Consider the following 21892-nt stretch of genomic DNA (forward strand, 5'->3'; position numbering starts at 1 on the left):
TTGGCTCGTTGGCTCACGTGGGCGGGACAAATATGCTTGTCAACTCAAACGCACAACTGCCGTTTAGATAAAAAAAGACGTCCACATTTATCTATAAATTATCAAAAGAAAATAATTGTATTGATATATTTTAACGTTTATTAGTATGAAAGCTTACACGCCCATATCATAGAATATATCAAAATAACACAAACATCTGTTTCTCTCATTGGTTTAAGCGCTTGTCATTTAAGAGGATGTTCCTACCGATGTCCAATCAACACACGTACATTATAATCATTCATATATCAAACAGTTTTATCCTTCACAACATGTATTTTTATATTATCATTTTATTGTTTAATTACATTTAATATTATTACATTATCTCAAAATATCATTCTGTCATAATAAACCAACGTGAATGGTTGACTGAATTTTTAGGACTATATATATATTGTTTTCTTTTGGCTATGAAGGTCACATTAAAACAGGTTTAAAAACTTTTCCCCCTGCCTTGCCTTTGTTTGCTACTTTTCAAATACATTATGTAAAGATTTTGTTTAACCCTTGTCCCAGAACCAGACTTTAATTTAAAACTATGAAAATCCATAATAAATATATGAATTTAAAATTAATAAAATTAAAATGATATTACAGTAGTATTGCAGTTTGTATAAAAATAGCGTACGTGCTTGCTTGCGTGTGTGTGTGTTATAAAAAATGTTTGTTTTATTTTCAGTCAAGCTCAGGTTTTAATCTAAACCTATAAAAATCTATTATAAAAATATGAATTTGTGTGTGTGTGTGTGTGTGTGTGTGTGAGAGAGAGAGAGAGAGAGAGAGAGAGAGAGAGAGAGAGAGAGAGAGTGTGTGTGTGTGTGTGTGTGCGTGCGTGTGTGCGTCTATACAAATATATACATATTTTTTAATTTCCAGTTAAGCTGTAGTTTTGTCAAATTATGATGCTAAATGAAATGATGATTCTAATGTTGGGCATAAATTTGTTAGCAGTGTTGTAGCCTAATATTATTTAAACATTTCAAGAAACACTCATGTATCCCCGAAACCCTCGCGTTGTATATGCATATGCATATGGTTATATTCTATAAGTTAATAACTGTAATTTTCCAAGTACAACATACGGTCTCTGTACGCGAATCTATCGGTGCTGCTGGCGGGGTGAGGGGCAAATATCTGAACGACTCGGAGGCGGAGTTTCTCCTCCAGTGCTCCTTGCTTACTGCTCGAAGAAGACAAGTTTACTTTGGGAAAAGATTTTAAAGTGAGGAGTTATCGAGCTGCCATGAATTTGTCCACAAAATGACTTTAAAACACACACTTTCTCCATTTCAAGCGGAATGAACACTGCATTGATGTTAAAATGAGAACGATCCTTTTAAACGGACTACTCTTGATCTTTGTCGGAATCGCACAAGGGGGTAAGTTGTTTAAATTGCTGAAGTATGGCTAATTTAAAGCCAGTAAGAACGGTATTTCACCATTTAGCCTACCTTTGAGTAAAACATTTGAGTTGGAGGATTCACCAAGACCAAGCGGACGATCCTTCATTTTCCCCAAATATGCATCAGAGCACAGTATGGCAATGACTTTTGAACAACCAGACTTACTATTTCTTATGGCTGCTTTCTGTGTAATGAGAATGTCTTGTAATATTCTTTTTGTGGAATAACTGACGTTAATACAAAGAAATATATTCAAATATGCATGATTGCAGGCAGCAGTTGACTCTTCCATAGAGTTGCATGTGGCTCTAAAAGCATATGTTTGATTTGCCTGTTTGAGTTTGTTGTGTACAGAATATAGCAGTCATGATTGCACAGATTTGTGGCTCTCAAGAGATTTCATATTCACAGTTTGCCAAATGTCAGTACTAGGTACTGAAAAAAGCCTTTTTTTGTTATTAAAAACAATGAAATGCATGCTTTAATGCTAGTGAATCTCTGCATTATGAAAGCAATGCAGATTATTAGCTTGGATGTTTATTCAAGTGGTCATGTTTTTCCTAACTGTTAAAAAAAAAAACAGCTTTGGACAACAGAAAAAGAAAAAAGAAAACTCAGCGATCCAGCATTATTCAAAGAGCAAATGACTTAAGTGCTGATTCCTGTGGTGCATTTGAATATAGTGTCATTTGCCAATTGTTGCATCAGTTGCATTTGTTTAGTGTTGAGCTTCACAATATCAATTGCACTGAATTATCAAGATTGTCTGATGTCTTCTGTGGTCTTATTTTGGAGTGCAGTGTCCAGACTTATAAAATCTCCAAGATGTCAGATTCAAGCCCTCTTTGTGCGTTAAAAAGAGACTAAAGATAGTGGCATTCTAGTTTTCTCCTCTCTTACTGTCAGTTCAGGTTTGTTGGTATATCTCTAACCACAAAGTCTGACCTCAATTTTGTATGTTTATCATTATTGTAGATGTACTTTTGATCAAATGTGTTGTCTTAATATTGCTCCTTTGCATTTTTAGTCCAATATGGTTCAGTATGGCTTGACATATTTTATTCATCATTGCATTGTAAAAGTTATTGTAATCTTATATTCCATAATATAATCTTTATTTCCACAATTGTATTCGGCTACTTGTGCCAGCCATGCAAAGTTCAGTGAATCACATTGCTTCATTGAACTTTGCATGGTGCCTTGAGCATTGTAAACAAAGGACTTAAAACTAATAAATATTCATTGGAACAGAAATTTTTATTTTTGCAACTGTAGTGTCACAAATGAGTAATGACACCACAATAAACTTGCATAGTTTCACAGAATTACACTAAACATCAGTATGGCATTTCAGTCCCAAAGTAGAAGTGTTCATACCCATACAAATTGTGGGGTGTAAATACTATAGTAACACTTGCAAAGAGAGGTTGATGAGAGTGTAGAACACATTAGTGTAGATTAAAGGGTGATGTGGAGTGGCTGGGTTAGAAAACAGCTGCGTCCAGGCCTCCGTCAATGGACAGCAGGGCTAAGACAATGTGGCCATGTCAGAGTCTTTTATGTTGAGAACGGTGCTGTCAGGGCAGAGCATGCCAGCACATGCACATGGGTATCACAGTGCTTCCCTGGCGCCATCCGGCCTGTCCTATAAAGACAAGTGTTGCTGTTTTTATTCATTCAGTCACTTTTATTTATTGTCTATGTGAAAATCTAAAAGTAACTTTAAAGGGACAGTTCACCCAAAAATGAAAATTCTGTCATTTGCTCATCCTCATGTCGTTCCAAACCTGTATGATTTTGAAGACTACAAAAGAATAATCAAATCAAATTAATTTAACTTTGATTGATATAGCACAAAATAAGCAACAGTAGCCATTGTGCTGTACAACAGAATAAATATACAAATAAAAATAAAATAAAAAACAAGAAAGACTGCAAAACAAACGATAAAGGGAGTTTACATAAAAAACATCAATCAGAAAATTCAACATTAAAAATCAGGCAGTTGTAAGCCTGTGAGAAGAGGTTTTTAACTGAGATTTAAAATCTAGTGGATACTAGTCTTAGGGATAGAGGAAGACTATTCCACAATTTTGGACCAACATTAGAAAAAGCACGGTCACCCCATTGTCTTAAGTCTAGATCTTGGAACCATCAGCAATCTTTGTTGAGATGACCTTAATGATCTAGCAGAGTTATTTCATTTCAAAAGATCCAGAGAGATATTTTGGAGCTAATCCATTCAGAGCTTTAAAAACAAATAGCAGAATTTTATAACCAATTCTATAGCAAACCGGTAGCCAGTCAAAAGTCTGCATTTTGAACCACCTGAAGACTACTAATATTGTACTGACTCATTCCAATATAACGATAATTACAACAGTCAAGTCTAGATGAAATGAACGAATGGATCACTCTCTCAAACTCTGCAAATGTTAAGAAACTCTTAGCCTTAGATAATAATCTTAATTGGAAAAACCTAGATTTAACTATCTGTTTATTGAATTTAAGAGCAGAATCAAAAGTAACAGAAGTTTTTCACAGAGTGTTTTACATAGGGGACCAAATCTCCCAGGTTGCCCTCAGGAGCAACAGAAACACCTGAGGGTCCAGAAACAATAACCTTAGTTTTGCTCTCGTTTAGATTTAAGGAAAACCAGGACTTTATATTAGACAAGCATGCTGATAATGGGCTTAGGCCTTTTTTGTCATTTTTCTTTAGGGGCAGATACATTTGGGTGTCATCAGTGACAGCGTAAAAGTGAAATGACACCCCATGTTTAGAAAGAATAGTCCCCAAAGGAAGCATATAGAACGAGAACAGCGCAGGGGCCAGAATGGAGCCCTGAGGGACTCCATAATCCAAAACAGAAACATCAGAAGAGAACCCGTCAAGACAAACAGAAAATGTTCTAGCATTCAGATAGGACTTAAACCAATTTAGAGTGCAACCTTCAATACCCACACATTGTTCAAGTCATGAGATAAGAATTTTTGTGGTCCACAGCACAGTATCAAAAGCAGCACTTAAATCTAAGAGTAAGAGTATCACAGAATCCCCTGAGTCAACAGACAGTAAAATATCATTAAAAACTTTTAATAAAGCTGACTCAGTACTGTGATATTTTCTAAACCCAGATTGGAATTCTTCAAAAACTCTATTTAACTCCAAATGACTATGCAGTTGTTCCAAAACAACTTTCTCTAAGATTTTAGAAATAAAAGATTAATTTTATATAGGTCTATAATGGAAAGTAAGTGAAGATTATGTTTTTAAGCAGGGGTTTAACGGTTGCATGTTTTAGGTATTTAGGAACAATACATGTGAGGAGGGACTTATTTATTATAGCTAAAATGCTAGGCCCAACAACATCAAAAACCTGCAGAAAAAAATGTGTCGGAAAAATGTCTTATCAAATCAAATCTTAATAATATCTTTAAGTGAATTAAAAGAAACTGTCTAAAAATACTTAAAGGATGAAACAGAGAGAAAGAATAGATGGATCATATTTTAGAGATACAATATTCTGCCTTATATCAACAATTTTATCTGTGAAAAACTTTAAAAAGCTATCACATATAGTCCAGTCATTTTATGAAAAAAGGCTGAACAAATTTTGTATCCTCAATATGTCCTGAGTAAGGAAAAAAAAAGTCCAGAAGAATCCCATTAGGGGAAAGTTTCGAAAAAGACCCAAATATAGCCTATTCATTCTTTTTCTTACGTGAATAGGGTAAAAAATTTAACCTTTAGATATCACCATAAAAATTACTGAGTTGATTACTTACATCAAGACAAACAAAAATTGTATTACAAGTTATTATTGCAGAGATGGGGTTTGGGGCTGGGTCCGTGGGACTGTTTCTGGGGATTCACTTTTTATTTTACTTACCTTTTGTCTTCTGCATTCTCCTTACCATTGTCTCCTGTTCTTCCCTCAGACTCGTCCCCCAGAAACAGTCCCACGGACCCAGCCCCAAACCCAATCTCTTAAAAATTAATAAAGGCTGGTTTCTAAAGTACTTCTTCCTGCCTCTATGTATTAATGCTCATGGGTAGCCTAAATGGGTCCCATTCAGACCTTAACATTAAGTATTTTACTGTTATATGTCAACAAGATTCAACAAAACATTTTCACCTGGCTATACCCAATGTTTAGATCTGTTGTGGTATTTATGCAAATTAGCACATACGTAATTAGATTATGCACCGTTTGTCCATGTTAACAAACAATTAAAAAAAAACTTGTAATACATTTTTTGCTTGTCTTGATATAAGTAATCAACTCAGTCATTTTCATGGTGATATCTAAAGGTTAAAATGTTTACCCAGTTCACGTAAGAAGAAGAATGAATAGGCGTATGAATAGGCTATATTTTCGAAACTTTCCCCTAATGGGATTCTTCGGGACTTTTTTTCCTTACTCAGGACATACTGTCCTCAGAAAAAATCAGTTGAGTTTGCTTCTGTTGCAATTTGTTCAAAGTTGACCCCCATTTTGGCTTAAAATTACTGGACTAATACTGCAGTCGATGCATTAAAACAGACAGCACTCACAGGACTCACAACTGAATTTAAAACAGTAAAAAGCATTTTAGGTTAAAAAATACTGAGATTTGCAGCTTTGACTGATTGTAATTTGTCTTTTTTCCACTTTCGTTTCGAATATACAGTATTTTGAAGAAAAATTTGAATGAAATCATGGAGCATTCAGGGCAACAACAAAAAAAACTAAACGCACATCATAGGTGATGTTCTCTTGTCTGCAGCTTCATTCTATGGTGATGGATTTGTGCAGTTAAAAGGGACAGAGACGTCTAGCCGTAACACACTGCACGTTCGTTTCCGCACCTCCAGCCTGAGTGGCCTGCTTTTCCTGGCTGCAGGGCAGAATGATTTCCTGTTGCTGGAGATGAATGCTGGCAGACTGCAGGTGAGTCACATGTTGCTATTTCACCCCCAGCAATGTTTAGATCATCTACCACAATAAAACTACATGTGGAAACATGTCAATTCTGTTTGGGCTTGAAAATAATCTAATTAGAGCTATTGTACGGATTATGTTAAGTTGCTGCAACATTTAAAATATATATATAATAAAATTGTATTTCTGAAAGCTTTTTATCAAGACTGACAGCATTAGACAATAACTCAGCACCATCCTTTTCAGATGAAATGCAGTAGTGAATTTTATACTGGCCTAGTTATGATATGCTTCACCACAGACTCTTCCACCTTTTTTTAAGGTATACAATACAAATCTGATGATTGCAATGACTTAAGGGCTGAAGAATGTGAGCTTAGTTGACATTGTGAGAGAAGTACTATACATGACTGGAGGATCTGCTAGAGTTGAATCTTATTAAATCAACTCCCACAATCCAGTTCAAAAGCCTTGCATGATTTTCTGAAATGGATTTTGGTTTTTACATTTCTCTCAGTGTTACTCACGTAAAATTCCTTTTCCTTTTGTAGAGGATATCTTAGGGCTACAACAGAACAGATTGTGCTGAACTTTTTGAGGTCTGATTGTCCTGTAATTGAAAGTATCTTTGAACTCTCACATTTATCATAGGTCATTAAATTGTGCTTTTGCTATCCTTTGACTGTGACCCTCTTCGAATACATCACAGGTTATAATTGCTTTCAGTTGAGGAAAAGCTAGAAATATTCAGCAAGCCTTGACAAGTTTGTCTTAGCTGTCTCATGTAAGGACAGTGACTTTTCATGTTAAGAGTAAAATGAATGAGCTGTAGACAAATGCTAATGATTAAAATAGTTTTACACATTTTCTTTGCAATTCAGATAATAACTCCTGTTATAGTAAACATTTAGTTAAACTTTTTGATTCCTTTATATTGTTTCTCCATTTATACTGTGTAAAAAATATTATAGATATTATAACAACACCAACATGTTATTGACAAAATTAAATAATTGGCATTTATATTGTCACTGTACTGAAACCAAATGAAATTATTAGCATAATATTGTCTGGAAATGTTTTTACTTTAAATATTTTAAGTGTACTTTAATGTTAAATACTTTGTTAAATACTTTTATGTATTAACTTAGCATGAAAAATAAAAAAAATTGAAATGAAATGAAATTCAGATTAATTTGTAAATACTTTTAACAATAAACATCAAATCAGTATGCTGAAAACGTGAAGTTTTTTATTATTAAATTAAAAGAAAAAAATCTTTAACATTTTCCACAGAGCTAGCACCACCTTGTGGTTTAGTGTATAGTGAATTTTATAGTGTATAGTGTATTTTATTAAAAATAAAAGTGTTTTTATGTATGATTGTGTAAGGACAGGGTTTTTTTTTTTCATTCACAGGTAAGAATGGATCTGGGCTCTGGAGAGCAGGTCCTTCTCTCAGAAAGTGGAACCCAGCTAAATGATCTGGCCTGGCACACTGCAGGGCTTCTCCATGAGTTCTATAATGTCACACTGACTGTGGACAACCACTCCAAGACCAGTCTGCGAATGCCAGGCCCAGAGCGAGAGCTGCACATCAACGACGGCCTATATGTGGGTGGTACTGGAGGTTTGGATCAGGCTTATTTGTCCAGAGATCTCAATGGCTTCCGTGGTTGCCTCGATGAAGTAATATTTAATCAGCACAATCTCCTTTCATCACTGAGGCCCTACTCTGGGTTCAAGAATGTCTATGAGGTTTCCCTAGGATGCAGCCCTCAGTTTTTTGCCAATGAGGATGACCCGATCAGTTTTTTTAGCTCACAGGCTTACATATCCCTTCCACCTTGGACAGCACAACATGAGTGGGCTTTTGAATGCTCAATCCACACGTCAGCTGAAGAAGGGATCGTCATGTACAGCTCAGCTCGACAAGGAGATTTTGTCGCCCTGGAGATCCAGAAAGGTCTCCTTGTTGCCGTGGTCGGTAAAGATGGAAGTAAAACAGAACTACGTTCCCTCACCTTCATCAATGACAACAAATGGCATGACGTTAAGCTCTTTTTCACTCCAAAAAGCCTACAACTCACAGTGGATGGAGAGACTGTAAAGTCCATCATTAGCTCCAGATCAAAAGCCTTTCATCTGAAAGGTTTCCTTTTCCTTGGTGGAATCGATGACGGCACACGTTCTGAGGTCAGAAAGGTCGGTCTTTCCTCTGTAGCAGGGAAGCGTATTAAAGGTGGCTCCTTCAAAGGATGCTTCAGAGACATTAAAATGAATTATGCCAAAATGGGTCTTCCCAATGCTGTGGTAACCAAAGACATCTCTGTTGGTTGTGATCCTGAAAAGGAGCTGGAAATAAGCACCACAGTGAGCCCAACAACCCTTCCCATGACCCTCGTTGACTCTGTCACTCAGCTGCCACCCACAGATGTGTCCACCCTAGCCAAAGGTCTTGTCAAAAACTATGGACATAATTTTCTACGGCTTAGGAACCTTGTTGTCCCGGAAGGGGGTCGGGGAGCCTTGGATTCTAAGCATATTAAAGTGAACCTCGATTTCAAGAAGCTTGGCATTCGTCAGTCTCAGATCATCTTTAGGATTGAAGAGCAGCCGGTGCATGGTCAACTTAGGCTTGATGTAGACCAGGAGCAGGCTGAGCAAACATTCAGCATGCTGGATTTGTGGCACGGCAGGGTGATGTACATTCATGGGGGATCTGAAGACCCACAGGACTACTTCATGTTCTCTGTATTCTCCAGTAGCAGAAAGGAAGTGCCAAGTTATCTGAAAGGACACAAGTTGTACCGGTATAATGTCACCGTCACACCAACCAACGACGCTCCTGAGTTGAGTCTACCTGAGGGGAATCTGTTTATTCTTCTGGAGAACTCCAAGAAGAGGCTGACCACTGATGTTCTGAAGGCCATAGACATTGACAGCAATTACACAGACCTTGTTTATTCTGTGTTAGGGAACCTTAATTCTGATGCAGGATATTTGGAAAATGAAGACAATGCAGGTACACCAGTAACTTCTTTCTCCCATTCAGCTCTTGTAGATGGTAAGATATATTACATCCACACGGGTGTGAGGAACTCTAGGATTGTGTTAAGAGTCAGTGATGGAGAGAAGTTGAGTAACACAGTGGTGCTTAGAATCATGGCTGTGGGACTTGAGTATAAAATCTCCAATATCACGGGTCTGGAAGTGACTCAAGGAGAGATGTTTCTGTTAAGCACCAACCAACTGGCCGTCTGGACCAATGCATTGAAGCAGGTGGTTGACATTCGTTATGATGTAATTGAGCCACCAAGATTTGGTGAGCTCCAGAGGATGCACTCAAGTGGAGAGTGGAAAATCACCAGTTCGTTTTCCCAAAGAGTTCTTGAAAAGGAGCGTTTGAGGTACCTCAGCACCCACCAGTCCATTCAAACAAGTAATAGCACTGACCACTTCAAGTGTAAAGTAACTGTGGCCTCCAGAGCTACCGAAGAACTGGTGTTTCCCATAAAGGTAAAGTGGATAGACTACACAATAGAGAACAATGAACCTGTAGAGCTGGACAAAATTACAAGAGCTGTAATTGACCCTGAGCATCTGTATGTAACAGCACACGGTGTAAGCTTGTCTGAGGATAAGCTTTGTTTTAGATTGTTGACTTTACCAAAAAGAGGAATAATTGAAGTGAATAATGCCAAGTTAGATGTGAATTCCACATTTTGTCAAAGGGATATCACAGATCTGAAAGTCGAATACCAACTTGTGGAACGATCATACGAGGACACCAGTGATGAATTTGTTTTCCATGTATTCTCAAAGCATGCACATTCTGCTAGTCACATTTTTAAAATCAATATTAAAGCAGATGTCAACAGCATTTTCTTGACAAACAATGGGCTGTCACTTCTTGAAGGTGAAAGTAAACTCATAACAAAGGATGAATTGTTTGCTGAAACTCTAAGCACTAAAGAGATTTACTACACGATCACAAAGATGTCGCAACATGGTAAGCTAATGCGAATCAACTTGTCCAACTCTACCAAAGACTTTGACAATATTATGTCCTTTACCAATCAGGACGTTCTTGAGGAGCGTATTATGTACGTTCATGATGACAGTGAAACAACTCTTGATAGTTTTACCTTCATAGCCTCCACAGGCCCAGTAACAAAGCTTCCTATAAGAGATAATGACATTGGTTCCAAGGAAGGCATCTTTAACATCTCGATACAGCTGGTTAATGATGAGAAACCCATCCGCATTGTAGACAAAGTATTTAATGTTGTCAGAAATGGACAGAGATTACTTACACTCGATGACCTGAGCTACCATGATGCAGATTCAGACTTTAGTGATGGGCAGCTTGTCTACACCCGGCGTGGTATCCCAATGGGGGATTTGGTTCTTGTGAATGACACGTCACATAAGCTGTACCAGTTTCGCCAAGAAGACTTGGAACAGAAACGAGTGCTGTTTATTCACCATGGGATGAACTCGGGCCGTTTTGCCCTCTTTGTGTCAGATGGCAAGCACTATGTGTCCTCTCTGTTGGATATTAGCACACAGGATGCTTATTTAAAAACTGGCAACAACACAGGCCTGTTGGTTCAGAAAGGGCAAGCCAAGACACTTAGTAATGCAAACTTTAGTGTGGATACAAATCTTGACATCCGAAATGACAATGAAATAATATTCAAAGTCCAAGAGGCTCCAAAACATGGAAGTCTTTATTTAAAAGACAGCAAGACAGAGTCATTCACCCAGAATGACCTGAGAAATGACTACTTGTCTTATCATCATGACAACAGTAAGAATCTTGTTGATGTTTTTACACTCCTGGTGGAAGCAAAGGACCGTCGGCTTGATGTTAAAATCCATGTAAAGGTGTACCTGGAAATCCATCAAAGGCCACCTATCATCGTTCATAATAAAACCTTGCTGGTGGAGGAGGGGAAACCAGTCAAGATTGAGAGCAGTAAACTCAAGGTAAATATCCACATCAGTTAGAGCTTTTATTGGGCAATTTTTAGCAATATATTGCTGCTTCAAGGGAATCCTGTTATAGATTGATATCTTTTACCAATAACAGGTTTTTGTGTAGTTGTTTGAAGGCTCTTATGTTCATTCACTAGAATGAATAAGACTTATTTGATACCTATGGGACCATTTAGGATGAATGATTGGCTTTAATGAATCTGAATTTCTGACACTATGAGAGAGGTTAAATTTGGAGTAGCATACTAGAATACTATGCTAATATGCTATTCCGAATTCAGCCAGAGACAGGACTGTTTCACTACTTATTGTTGGAAAAAGTAGCTTAAAAATCTGCTGAAAATAAAAATGCATTTAAGTTAGTAGTGTCGCTACTTGTAGTTAGTTGCTCCCCGATGCTGGATGTTGCATGCAGAAATAAAATATTATGTCTGTTTTTCTTCAGGTGACTCATGAGGCTAGTTCACCTTCAGAAATAACCTTCACCATCAAAGTTGCTCCATCTCATGGCTATTTGCGGCATTTTATTGAGAGTAAATATCAGTACCAAGGAACACTAGAGGATCCATTAGTGACCTTTTCCCAGCGAGATGTTAATGATGGCAACATTCAGTATGTACAGGTGGCACCTGGCCAAGAGAGTGATTCATTCACCATGGAGGCCAGCAACGGGGTCGCAGAGGTCAGTGACATCATCATGTCTGTGGATATCATCCCATGCCTTATACCCATTGAGGTGTCCAATATCACTCTGAAGGAAGGGGCATCTAAAGCTCTCACAGATGACATCATCAGAGTAAAAAACCCACATTTCTCTGGCCTCAATTTTGTGTACTACATCTCAGAGGGTCCCCTGCATGGCCGCATTGAGAATTCACGTTTCCCAGGGATTCCCACAACTTACTTTACAAGGAAGCAGGTAATTTTTTTCCAATTTTGAACATTATATTGGGAAAACAAATTATGAAAAGGCATAAATAATCACTTACAATGTTTTTACTAAATTATTATGTATTTATTTATTTAAGTCACTTTTTCTCTTTGTAATGTGTATATATACATATTGTTATTTTTACATGGCAGGTGGAGCAGGAGTTTATTTATTATGTCCACGACAACACCGAGACCTCGGAGGACCACTTTACTGTCACAGCAAATGACACAGACCTGCGAAAACACAGTGCACCATGGACTGTGCATGTCCAGATCACAGCCGTCAATGACGAGCCTCCAGCCATTACAGCCAACAGGGTTCTCAGGGTGAGATTACTATTTATAAACTCTTTTTATGACTGAGGTTAGCTGAGGTTCAAGTCCCGAGAATGTTTTATGGGATATGAGAACTCTGCAGGGATCTGGAGAAAAGATGTTGAAATTTGTGTACTGTTTTAATTTTGTATTGTCTGTGTTCTGATGTTCCCTTTGTTTTGATTTGATTTGATTTTTTGATTTATTTTATTTTCACAATTTTACATACAAACTGAAAAGCAATTTGCCAATAACAATAATACATTTTTCCATCGGAAAACAGTTTTCCAACAGTTTTCCATCAGTCAAAGAAGATTAGAGACAAGTACAGAGTTGTTTCTGAGACCCATAAGACTACTAGTTGTAGACATGAAAATCATTGGCTTTAACTTCAAGAGAAGTCTAAGTCACAGATCACAGACCAGGGACAGTCAAATGGGCTGCTCCACATGCTTCAGATTCCTCAAGACATTTCAGTGTCGTGCTTTTAAACTTCAGGGATTTGTCAGCTGAAAAACTCACAACAGTACTTACAGGAGGTTTTCCTCTAGCTTTAATTATTGAAATGACACGATTTTAAATTATTTTGCTTGTTGATTTCAAACACTACTATTTAAATATTTACAAAACCCACAAGGTGGCTCACCACTGCTACTTTTATATTGCATGTTTGCTCATTTTTATTACAAATGATGAGAATCTGGTTTATATATTTCAGTGCTTTGTATTCAATTTCTCAACAGGGTTTTAGAGAAATTAGACGTGTCATAACTGTTTAGTCTTGTACATTATTTATATTCTTTCTTTCATTTGAACTTTTTTAAAGCTACACTATGTAACATTTAGCCCTCTAGAGGTTAAAAAAACAGGAAGAACATGGTTTTTGTTACGCTTTGGCGCTGCTCCTCTGCACGGATGAATGTGGTTTGAGGTATCAGTGTACACATAGATGCAGAATATCTTATCAGAGCAGATGGACAACTAAATAACATTTTTGTTTGCTTGTTTTTAAAACTGGTGATTTCCCAGAGGTTTGCCATTTTGAATGATCCATGATCAATTTAACAAACGTTCCGCTTTGCGCGTCCCACAGCCAGTGCTACTTTTATCTATGTACAGATATGATGTGACACATGCGGGTGAATGCCGTATGCATGCAATTTCCTGAGAAATCCGTCCCGACAGCTCTAAAAAATAAATGATTATTTTTTTGCATCCTCTATTTTTTTTATTTTTTTTATCTGCTGAAAGAGTGTCACTATTGATTCATCCTGATTCTCTTGATCATCCTAATCTACTTTATACACTACACTCTTGATAATCTGGCAACAATGGGGAATCCAAAAAATACTGTTCTGCTGGAGTCAGGATGTCTCCTTATCTCTGTGTTTTGTATTGTTCTTTGGTATCTGATTTGCATTCAGATTAGTTGAGTTAAGTTTGTTTTCCCTAAACTGCGTTTAGATGAAGTAAGATTCAATCAGTGTACCATGACTTGATATGAATAAAGGTGTGAAACTCAGGAGTTTTAGCAGAAACGTGTTATTCAGGGGTTTCAGAATTTCTATTTAATAAATTTAACTTTAGATTTCCCTAACAATATGCCAGTTACCATTCAGTCTAAGCTTTTGAATGATCTACAAGTCTTTCAAGCACTAATCTGTGCCTCATTATTTGTTTGATTGCTTACTCAGGTGTGGGTTGACTCTGTCACAGAAATCACCAGTGAGGATCTGAATGCAGAAGATGAGGACACAATCCCTGAGCAGATGGAGTACATCATTACCCAACCCAGCAATGGTCACCTGGCTCTGAAGACTGCCCCTAACAGGCCCATTATGAACTTTACTCAAGCTCACATTGACCAGAGACAACTGCTTTTTGTACATAGTGGTGAGATATCATTAAACAATCTTAATTTATTTTTAAACTAAAGCATTTTTCACATTGTCAGATTGTTTTTACAAGGTCTGTGTCGTTGTGTTTCAACCACTAGATGTCAGTGATGTGCTTTGAATCATAGCACAGCATTGTTCCTCCCGTTCTTGTCCATTTTAGGTGAAAATTGGTTCGAGTTAAACTGTTACAGAATAATTACATTGCCATGCAGTTTGGATATGGTGTACTTCATCCAAGAGATTCAGTTATGGATAATAAATCAAATTAGATTGAGAAGGAACCTTTAATAAAGATTGTGTCTGAGTTTATATACTAAATATATATATATATATATATATATATATATATATATATATATATATATATATATATATATATATATATATGGTGTGTGTGTGTGTTAATTTTTTATTTTTGAGACACCATGCTTAGTATAGTAAGCTGTGCAGTACGATAAAAGAGATCACATAAAAGGAGTTGTTGAATATGGCATCAAAAGTTTAAAAAGTTTCTTTGATGCTGCAGTGCATTGTGAACTATTTTTAAATCCCTGGAAATGATGTTGTTTGCTCTTTTTTCTTCTTAGGCCCAATGGCAGGAGGCTTTAACTTCCAAGTGAATGATGGTGTGAACTTTGCTCCCAGACAGATATTCAGTATTACAGCTCGTGCCCTGGTTCTTACTCTAAAGAAGGCTGGACCTCTTAAGGTGTTTCCAGGTAATGCTGATTAACATCAGGTGAACTTCAGCGGTAATGTGGTATATTCTGTCACACACAGATTATCTATAATGAAATAGTTTCTGTGATATCAAATATTAGATTTTATTAAGGATAAAAATAAAAATCATTGTAGAGACAGTATTTTAGATCTCTGTAGTACTTCTTAATTTTGCATGGAATCTCAGACCGTATAAGTACCTGAACAAATTGGGCTCTCCATCTCTTTTTATGGAGTTAAGAGTAAAATAACGTCATGTTATTCACAGCAGTGAGGTCAGCATCTGGCTGCCTCTCATGCCAAGTCAGAGCACCAGATTGACGCCTCCTTTCCGCTCTGTATAAAGTCAACAACGCTGTCTCCACCCACTCGTAGACAGTTAAGACTTCTTAGTTTTATGGTTTCTCAATCCTAGTGCAACCAAACCATGTAATAACAAAACGGCTTTAATTCCCGGGCTATAAATAGCTCAGTGGAGAGCCTTTGAACACTGAACGAAACTGTGTAAAAGTCCCTGAAGTTATTAGACTGTAGTCATTTGCTTCATTTTAGAAACACTTACTCATATGCCACATTTAATACCAGAGCTAGAAAAAAAATGCCTTGTCTAATAAAATAACAGCTGCTGCACTTTCAACTTCTGCATTTTCTTCCAGTTTTATAAATGGCTATAGCAAAACTGAACTAAATGGTAGCATCTGAAATGGCTTCATACATAATGTTTCACAGAGGTGTGCCTAACTTCTAATGAACTGAATTTATTTGTTCATGAAGTTCATTAATCTTTTGTTCCCCTTTCCTTTTAATGTTACTTTCCAGTTTGTTTCATTACTTTATTCCTAATCCATGTTTGTATCTTAACATGGACAGGAATTTGGAATACTATTAGTAAAACTAGTAATAATTGATTATAAATGAATGAATCAACAGTAAGTTTGACTAATAGATGCATTATTCTGTTAAAATTAGAGCCAATCTTCACAAATGCTTCTCAATGCCACATCCTGTCAAGCTATTCTCATGGCCTTTGTGTTCAGGGCTTCTTTCAAATGGTTAGACACAACAGAAAACTATAAATACAGAATGGATGACCTTCCATTAAGGTCATGAAAGGAGTTTGTAGATTATTTAAGCAAAATCCTTCCTGTAATATAGCTCGAAGTTGTTCGAATTCAGTCACTCTAATGTGCTTAAACATAAGTATTCTGAAACGGGATCTCAAAATACTTCCCTACCCTCGATCTTTGACTGTGTTTACACTTCTGAAGCAAATATAACTTCCAAATTTGTTTTTGGTTGTAGTTCCTGGTTCAGATGCACTTCTGTTTAACATAAATCTTAAAAAGCCCATGAGATACTATACACCAGACAACGTGGTTTTGTTTATTGCATGTACCAGACCAATGTGTTGTTTTGGAAGTTTCTGGGGCTATTCTTATTGTCTTTTTTTTCCATCTAGGCTCCCTTTTCTTGATTTCAAACGACATACTTCAGGCCATAACGAATGATGATTCTGGCATCACAAATCGGACCATTTATTTTACTGTGATCAATCCCCCGAAATTTGGAAAACTGGTAAAATTGCAGGCAGACAAGACCACAACAGATATTTTATCGTTCACACAACAAATGGTGAGTGTTTCCAACCTCTTTTCCCATGTCAGTGCCATGCATATCAGAGTGCAAGGCAATGAATTATAAATTTACTTTAACTATGAGCATAATCTGAGAGCCTGTCATATTTGAAAGCTGAATGTAACATGTCCTAGTTAACCGGCACAAGAGGATTTGGTGCTAATACTTTCAAAAGACACAATGTTGATGCTGAAAAAAAAATTAAATGTGTTACTGTATATCAGGAAATAATATTTTACAGTCATGTCTAAGATTTTTTGGGGGCATTTTTCATGTTTTATGTTTTAGCTACTCATGGAACTGTAATCATTACAGGTGGATGCGAGTGAAGTAGCATATCAGCAAAGTCATGGGACCTCTTTGGGATGGGCAGCACTAGATAAGTTCTCTTTTACTGTGTCATCTCCTCCTGCTACGCTTGAAACCCAGACTTTCGACATTGACATTTCTTACGAAAATGTTGGACCTGAACAAAGTTCCGTGCTCCTTAAAAATAAAGGTACAGTGTGAAAATCTGACAAAAACATTTAATATTAAATGGTTTACAGTCGATAAAGTTGAGTCCCAAAGCATAAAGAATATTTAATTATTTACACCACCGTCCCAATGTCTGGGGTCAGTAAAAAATTATAATATATATATATATATATATATATATATATATAGACTTCTTTCAAAAACATACACATACACACACACACACATATATATATATATATATATATATATATATGTGTGTGTGTGTGTGTGTGTGTGTGTGTGTGTGTGTGTGTGTGTGTGTGTGTGTTTGAAAGAAGTCTCCTCAGCTCACCAAGGCTGCATTTATTTGATCAAGAATACAGTAAAAAAAACAATATTGTGAAATATTATTACAAGTTAAAATTTTCTATTTTCTATTATATTTCTATTTTAATATATTTTAAAATCTAATTTATTCCTATGGTAGCAAAACTGACTTTTCAGCATCATTACTCCAGTCTTCAGTGTCACATGATCCTTTAGAAATCATTCTTATATGCTGATTTGGAGCTCAAGAAACATTATTATTATTATTATTATTAAATAGAAATTATGAATGAAATATTAATATCCTAGAAATTGTCAAGTATACTCTAAATCTGACATTCAAACTGAAATGTCATGGCTTTTGTCAAAGAAAATGTTTTTTTTTTTCAGGTGCGGAGGTAACTGAAGGAGATAAAGTGCTAATTGACAAATCAATGCTGGACGCATCCAATCTTATGACTAAACAACCTGAATCCAAGCGCAGTTCTTATGAGGTTTGGTACCAGGTCACATCTCTTCCACAGCATGGTGTCATCGTCGTTGGGGAACGAAATCTTACAAAAGAAAAGCCCAATTTTTCTCAGTTCATTCTAAACAAGTATGGAATCACATACCATCACGACAACTCCGAGACCACCCGTGACCATTTTGACTTTGATGTGTATCTCAACCTAAAGAGCAAACCACCATCCCGCCCCCTAGATACAGAGGTCGTGTCAGAAACATTCAACATCACTATAATCCCCATAAATGATCAACCACCTGTTCTAAAGACCAAAGCCCCCAGCCTCAGAGTTGTCCAGGGGGACACCTTGGCTATCGGACCCAACAACTTAAGTGTGGTTGACCTGGATAACCCACCCACTGAAATCCAATACAGTGTGATTAGCAAACCTAGCAATGGTTTCCTAGCCATTGCAGATCACTTGAATGAGTCCGTGGACTCCTTCTCTCAGGCTCAGATCAATAATGGAGAGGTGTTCTTTGTTCACGATGGCAGTCCTTCATCTGGAGCGTTCTACTTCAGCGTCACCGACGGTCATCATCGTCCGTTATATAAACTGTTCAATCTGGAAGTCATAGAGATCACTGTTTCGCTTGTTAACAACACAGAGGTGCTACTGGACCAGGGACACACTTCTGTAACCCTCACACGGTCACACCTCGCAGCAGTGACCAATGGTAAAAACAATACAGTGCACTATAAAATCACAGTACCGCCACAGTACGGTAAACTCCTACTGGACAATGAGGACATCACTGTTTTCAGTCAAGATGATCTCCAGGCGGAAAAGCTAAGATATCACATGGTCAACCTTGAGTCGTCCCATGATAACTTTGAGTTTACGGCCTTCACAACAGAAGCAAACCTAACTAACCAAGTAGTTAATATCACTGTGAAACCTCTCATTAAGTACACAGAAGGGGCAACGTTTCCAAACGGAATTCGAATTAAACTGAAGCCACATTTGCTAAATGTGTCTGAACTGGCTGAACTGAGTGCTAATGACCCATTGTTTGAAATTACCTCACTACCGCAGAATGGCAGGATTGTCAGGGTGACCAGCGGCAAGGGAAGGAAAGCCGAATCTGTGAGCTTTTTCACTTTTAGTGAACTACAGCAGGAGAAACTGGCCATCGAGTTAAAGGCAAACCTGACGGGCGTCCATGAAGTAAATGACTCTTTCGGATTTATGCTTAAAGCCAAAAACGTCCAACCTGCCAGTGGGATTTTCGCTTTCAGCATCGTACCTCATGTTCCCACTCTGGAGATGTCAACAATGATCCCAATGTCCACACTCAGACCTGTTTTTCGCAACCAAACCGCTGAAATGAGTTTGTTTCCATCCTCAACACCTCCACCGGTGCATACGACGCAACAGGTGACCAAATCCGAGTCAAGATTCAAAGGTCGCAACCGTTGGGGTATTTCAAACAGCAATGACATGGGTACGACTAACCTGAAACCAACCCATGGGGTGGAGGAGATTTATCCCATAAATAATAACCCAGTGAAAGTAGAGTCAGTTTCCCAGACGGGCTCCTCCTCAAATTCAATGATCATCCTTTTGCCCCTTCTTGCTCTTCTGCTTCTGGTCATCATTGTGGTCGTGTCAGTGCTGCTCTTAAGAAGGAACTGGAGGAAGAAACCAAAGCCTTTAAAGAGTACATCAGGTCCTCCAGCTCAACCGAACAACCCGTCCCATCAAGACCAGCTACAGTGGCCTGCAACTGTCCCCATCGTAACCGTCACTCCTCTCACTCCAAGAAACGCTGGAAGTTCAGCCATAACTAGACTTCAAACCGGAAGTAAAAACTCCCATTATGGCCAATCTGTGTCTCTGTGCTCTTTTGAAGACCTGGAGCCTGAAGTTTCACAGCTTTGCAGGACCACCAACCCCACCCTGCGAAACAATCAGTACTGGGTATGACCTTAAGACTCATCACTGTACTCTGAGAATCACTGACTGAAATGTGATTGAAACACTACATCTTCTAGTTATGTGGCCCCACAAGTCTCAATTAACTGTTTGGTTTTGCATCCTTGATGTTTGCAAATATTGTACATGAACAGCATTTTCCCAAGAACCTAAAAACTAGGGAGGAAAACATCAAGATGAAAATTTGGGAGACAGATATATTCTTCTGTATTGTGAGATGCTTCTGTGTGAAACAGTCAGATTATGTATCTGTTGTTGCTTAAATGGAAGCAGATCTGAACACAAGTTTGTGGTCAGTTGTAAGAAAGGGACGTGGTTTAAATGATTGGAGAAGTCCAACATATGCCACCAAAGAGAAGTGTCCTTTCACCAGAAGGTCGATTTATGACATTTTGTTTAAGATTCAGATAATTAAACCTAATTAAACACCTGTGGAGCGCATTCAGATAATCAAAGCTAATTAAAAACGAGTGGAGCACATTCAGTTAATCAACCCAATCAACAAATTAAGAGGTATATACAGCAGACTTACCTCCGTTCGTCGACTGTTTAACAGCATCCCTCCACCACCCCATCTCCTCACTTCTAGTTCTAACTACTCTCACAACATCCGAGGGGAGTACTCTGGGTTCAGGCAAAAAATTCCGAACTCGGAGCCCTCCCCCCGGACAGCACGCCAAATACGCATAATCTTTACTCTGTTTAATTTGATGTAAGTGTGAACTCGTGATGTATACATGGATGAATCATTAACAACAACATCGATAACATGAATTTAGAAAATAGTGTGAATTTGTGTGAAATGATTTTTAATCCTCATTGACAAACTAAGTATTTGAAAAAGTTCTATTGCATTTTTTTTAGAAGGTTTTTTATTTTATTTTATTCAGTCATTTGTGAAGACAAGTGATTCTGGGTGTTTTAAGAGTAATTTGTGTGTCTACCTCAAATAACAAAGTAAAAAAAAAAAAATTTATTACACTGAATTCATTTCAATGGGATAACATATTACGTGTTACTATGTTTTGTATACTGAAACTATTTAATGCCGTAAGGATATTTATTAATGATTTTAGAATTTCTGAAATATTATAATGGCATATATTCCAGCACTGAGAAAATATAGGTGTGGAGTGCACATTTCAACGACACTATTATGTATATTTTGGGTATGTTTTACTTTATGCGTGTTATATATTTGTGTGTGTGTCGTAATTGAATGTTTATGTAGCCTAAATGTTTTTGTACTCTCAGGATCTTCCTCTTAGAAGTAATGCCATACACCTTTAAATGGTGCAATGTGAGGAAACCACTGGATTCTTGCCACTGATTTCTTTATTTGTGGTAAATAAAACTCTGCGTTACTTACATTTGAACTACATATAGCATCCAATTTAATATATTCAATTAATTTTAGCAGCTGTGGTGTGGTCATATCACTACATTTATGAATTGTAGTTTTTAAATATGCTATAGCATTTTTATGCCCTCTGTATTGTTGGATTTCAAACAACCCGCAAGCTGAAACTGAATCCACTCTATTTACAATAGGTTCAGTCCTTCAGCAAATTTGTCACTGTATATTTTTCCTCATTTATGAGTCATTTGTCCGATACACTGAATTGTTCTGTCAATAAATGGAACATGTTTTACAATCCAGCCATCATCCAGCTCTTCCTGGGGAGGCAAAATGGGATCAGTGTTTTGATCTAGTACTTCATAAAGCATTTAAATTCAATATATCAATATAGACCTCAAACTCAGGTGCAGTTTCTTTATTCAGATGGATATTG

The 21892-nt window shown here is 37.2% G+C and overlaps 1 protein-coding gene across 1 annotated transcript; it reads left to right on the top strand.

The window, feature by feature from the left end:
* Positions 1-1223: 1223 nt before the first annotated feature.
* Positions 1224-21845, top strand: cspg4ba (chondroitin sulfate proteoglycan 4ba). Its single transcript, XM_084113245.1, has 10 exons — positions 1224-1421; positions 6216-6379; positions 7790-11362; positions 11817-12290; positions 12455-12631; positions 14314-14512; positions 15105-15236; positions 16697-16869; positions 17188-17371; positions 18049-21845. Exons 1-10 carry the CDS (start codon positions 1364-1366, stop codon positions 20088-20090), a joined length of 7176 nt encoding a protein of 2391 aa, XP_083969371.1. The 5' UTR covers positions 1224-1363; the 3' UTR covers positions 20091-21845.
* Positions 21846-21892: the final 47 nt, after the last annotated feature.

This window comes from Abramis brama (genome assembly GCF_963993115.1).
Source record: "Abramis brama genome assembly, chromosome: 5".
In the NCBI taxonomy this organism is placed as follows: Eukaryota; Metazoa; Chordata; class Actinopteri; order Cypriniformes; family Leuciscidae; genus Abramis; species Abramis brama.

What these genes read in the sequence shown, in the direction of transcription:
- cspg4ba (XM_084113245.1), top strand. Translation starts at nt 1,364, where the DNA reads ATGAGAACGATCCTTTTAAACGGACTACTCTTGATCTTTGTCGGAATC. An exon ending in CAGCCAACAGGGTTCTCAGG is followed by an intron (nt 12,632 to 14,313) that starts GTGAGATTACTA and finishes TTGCTTACTCAG; the next exon opens with GTGTGGGTTGACTCTGTCAC. An exon ending in TATCGTTCACACAACAAATG is followed by an intron (nt 16,870 to 17,187) that starts GTGAGTGTTTCC and finishes TAATCATTACAG; the next exon opens with GTGGATGCGAGTGAAGTAGC.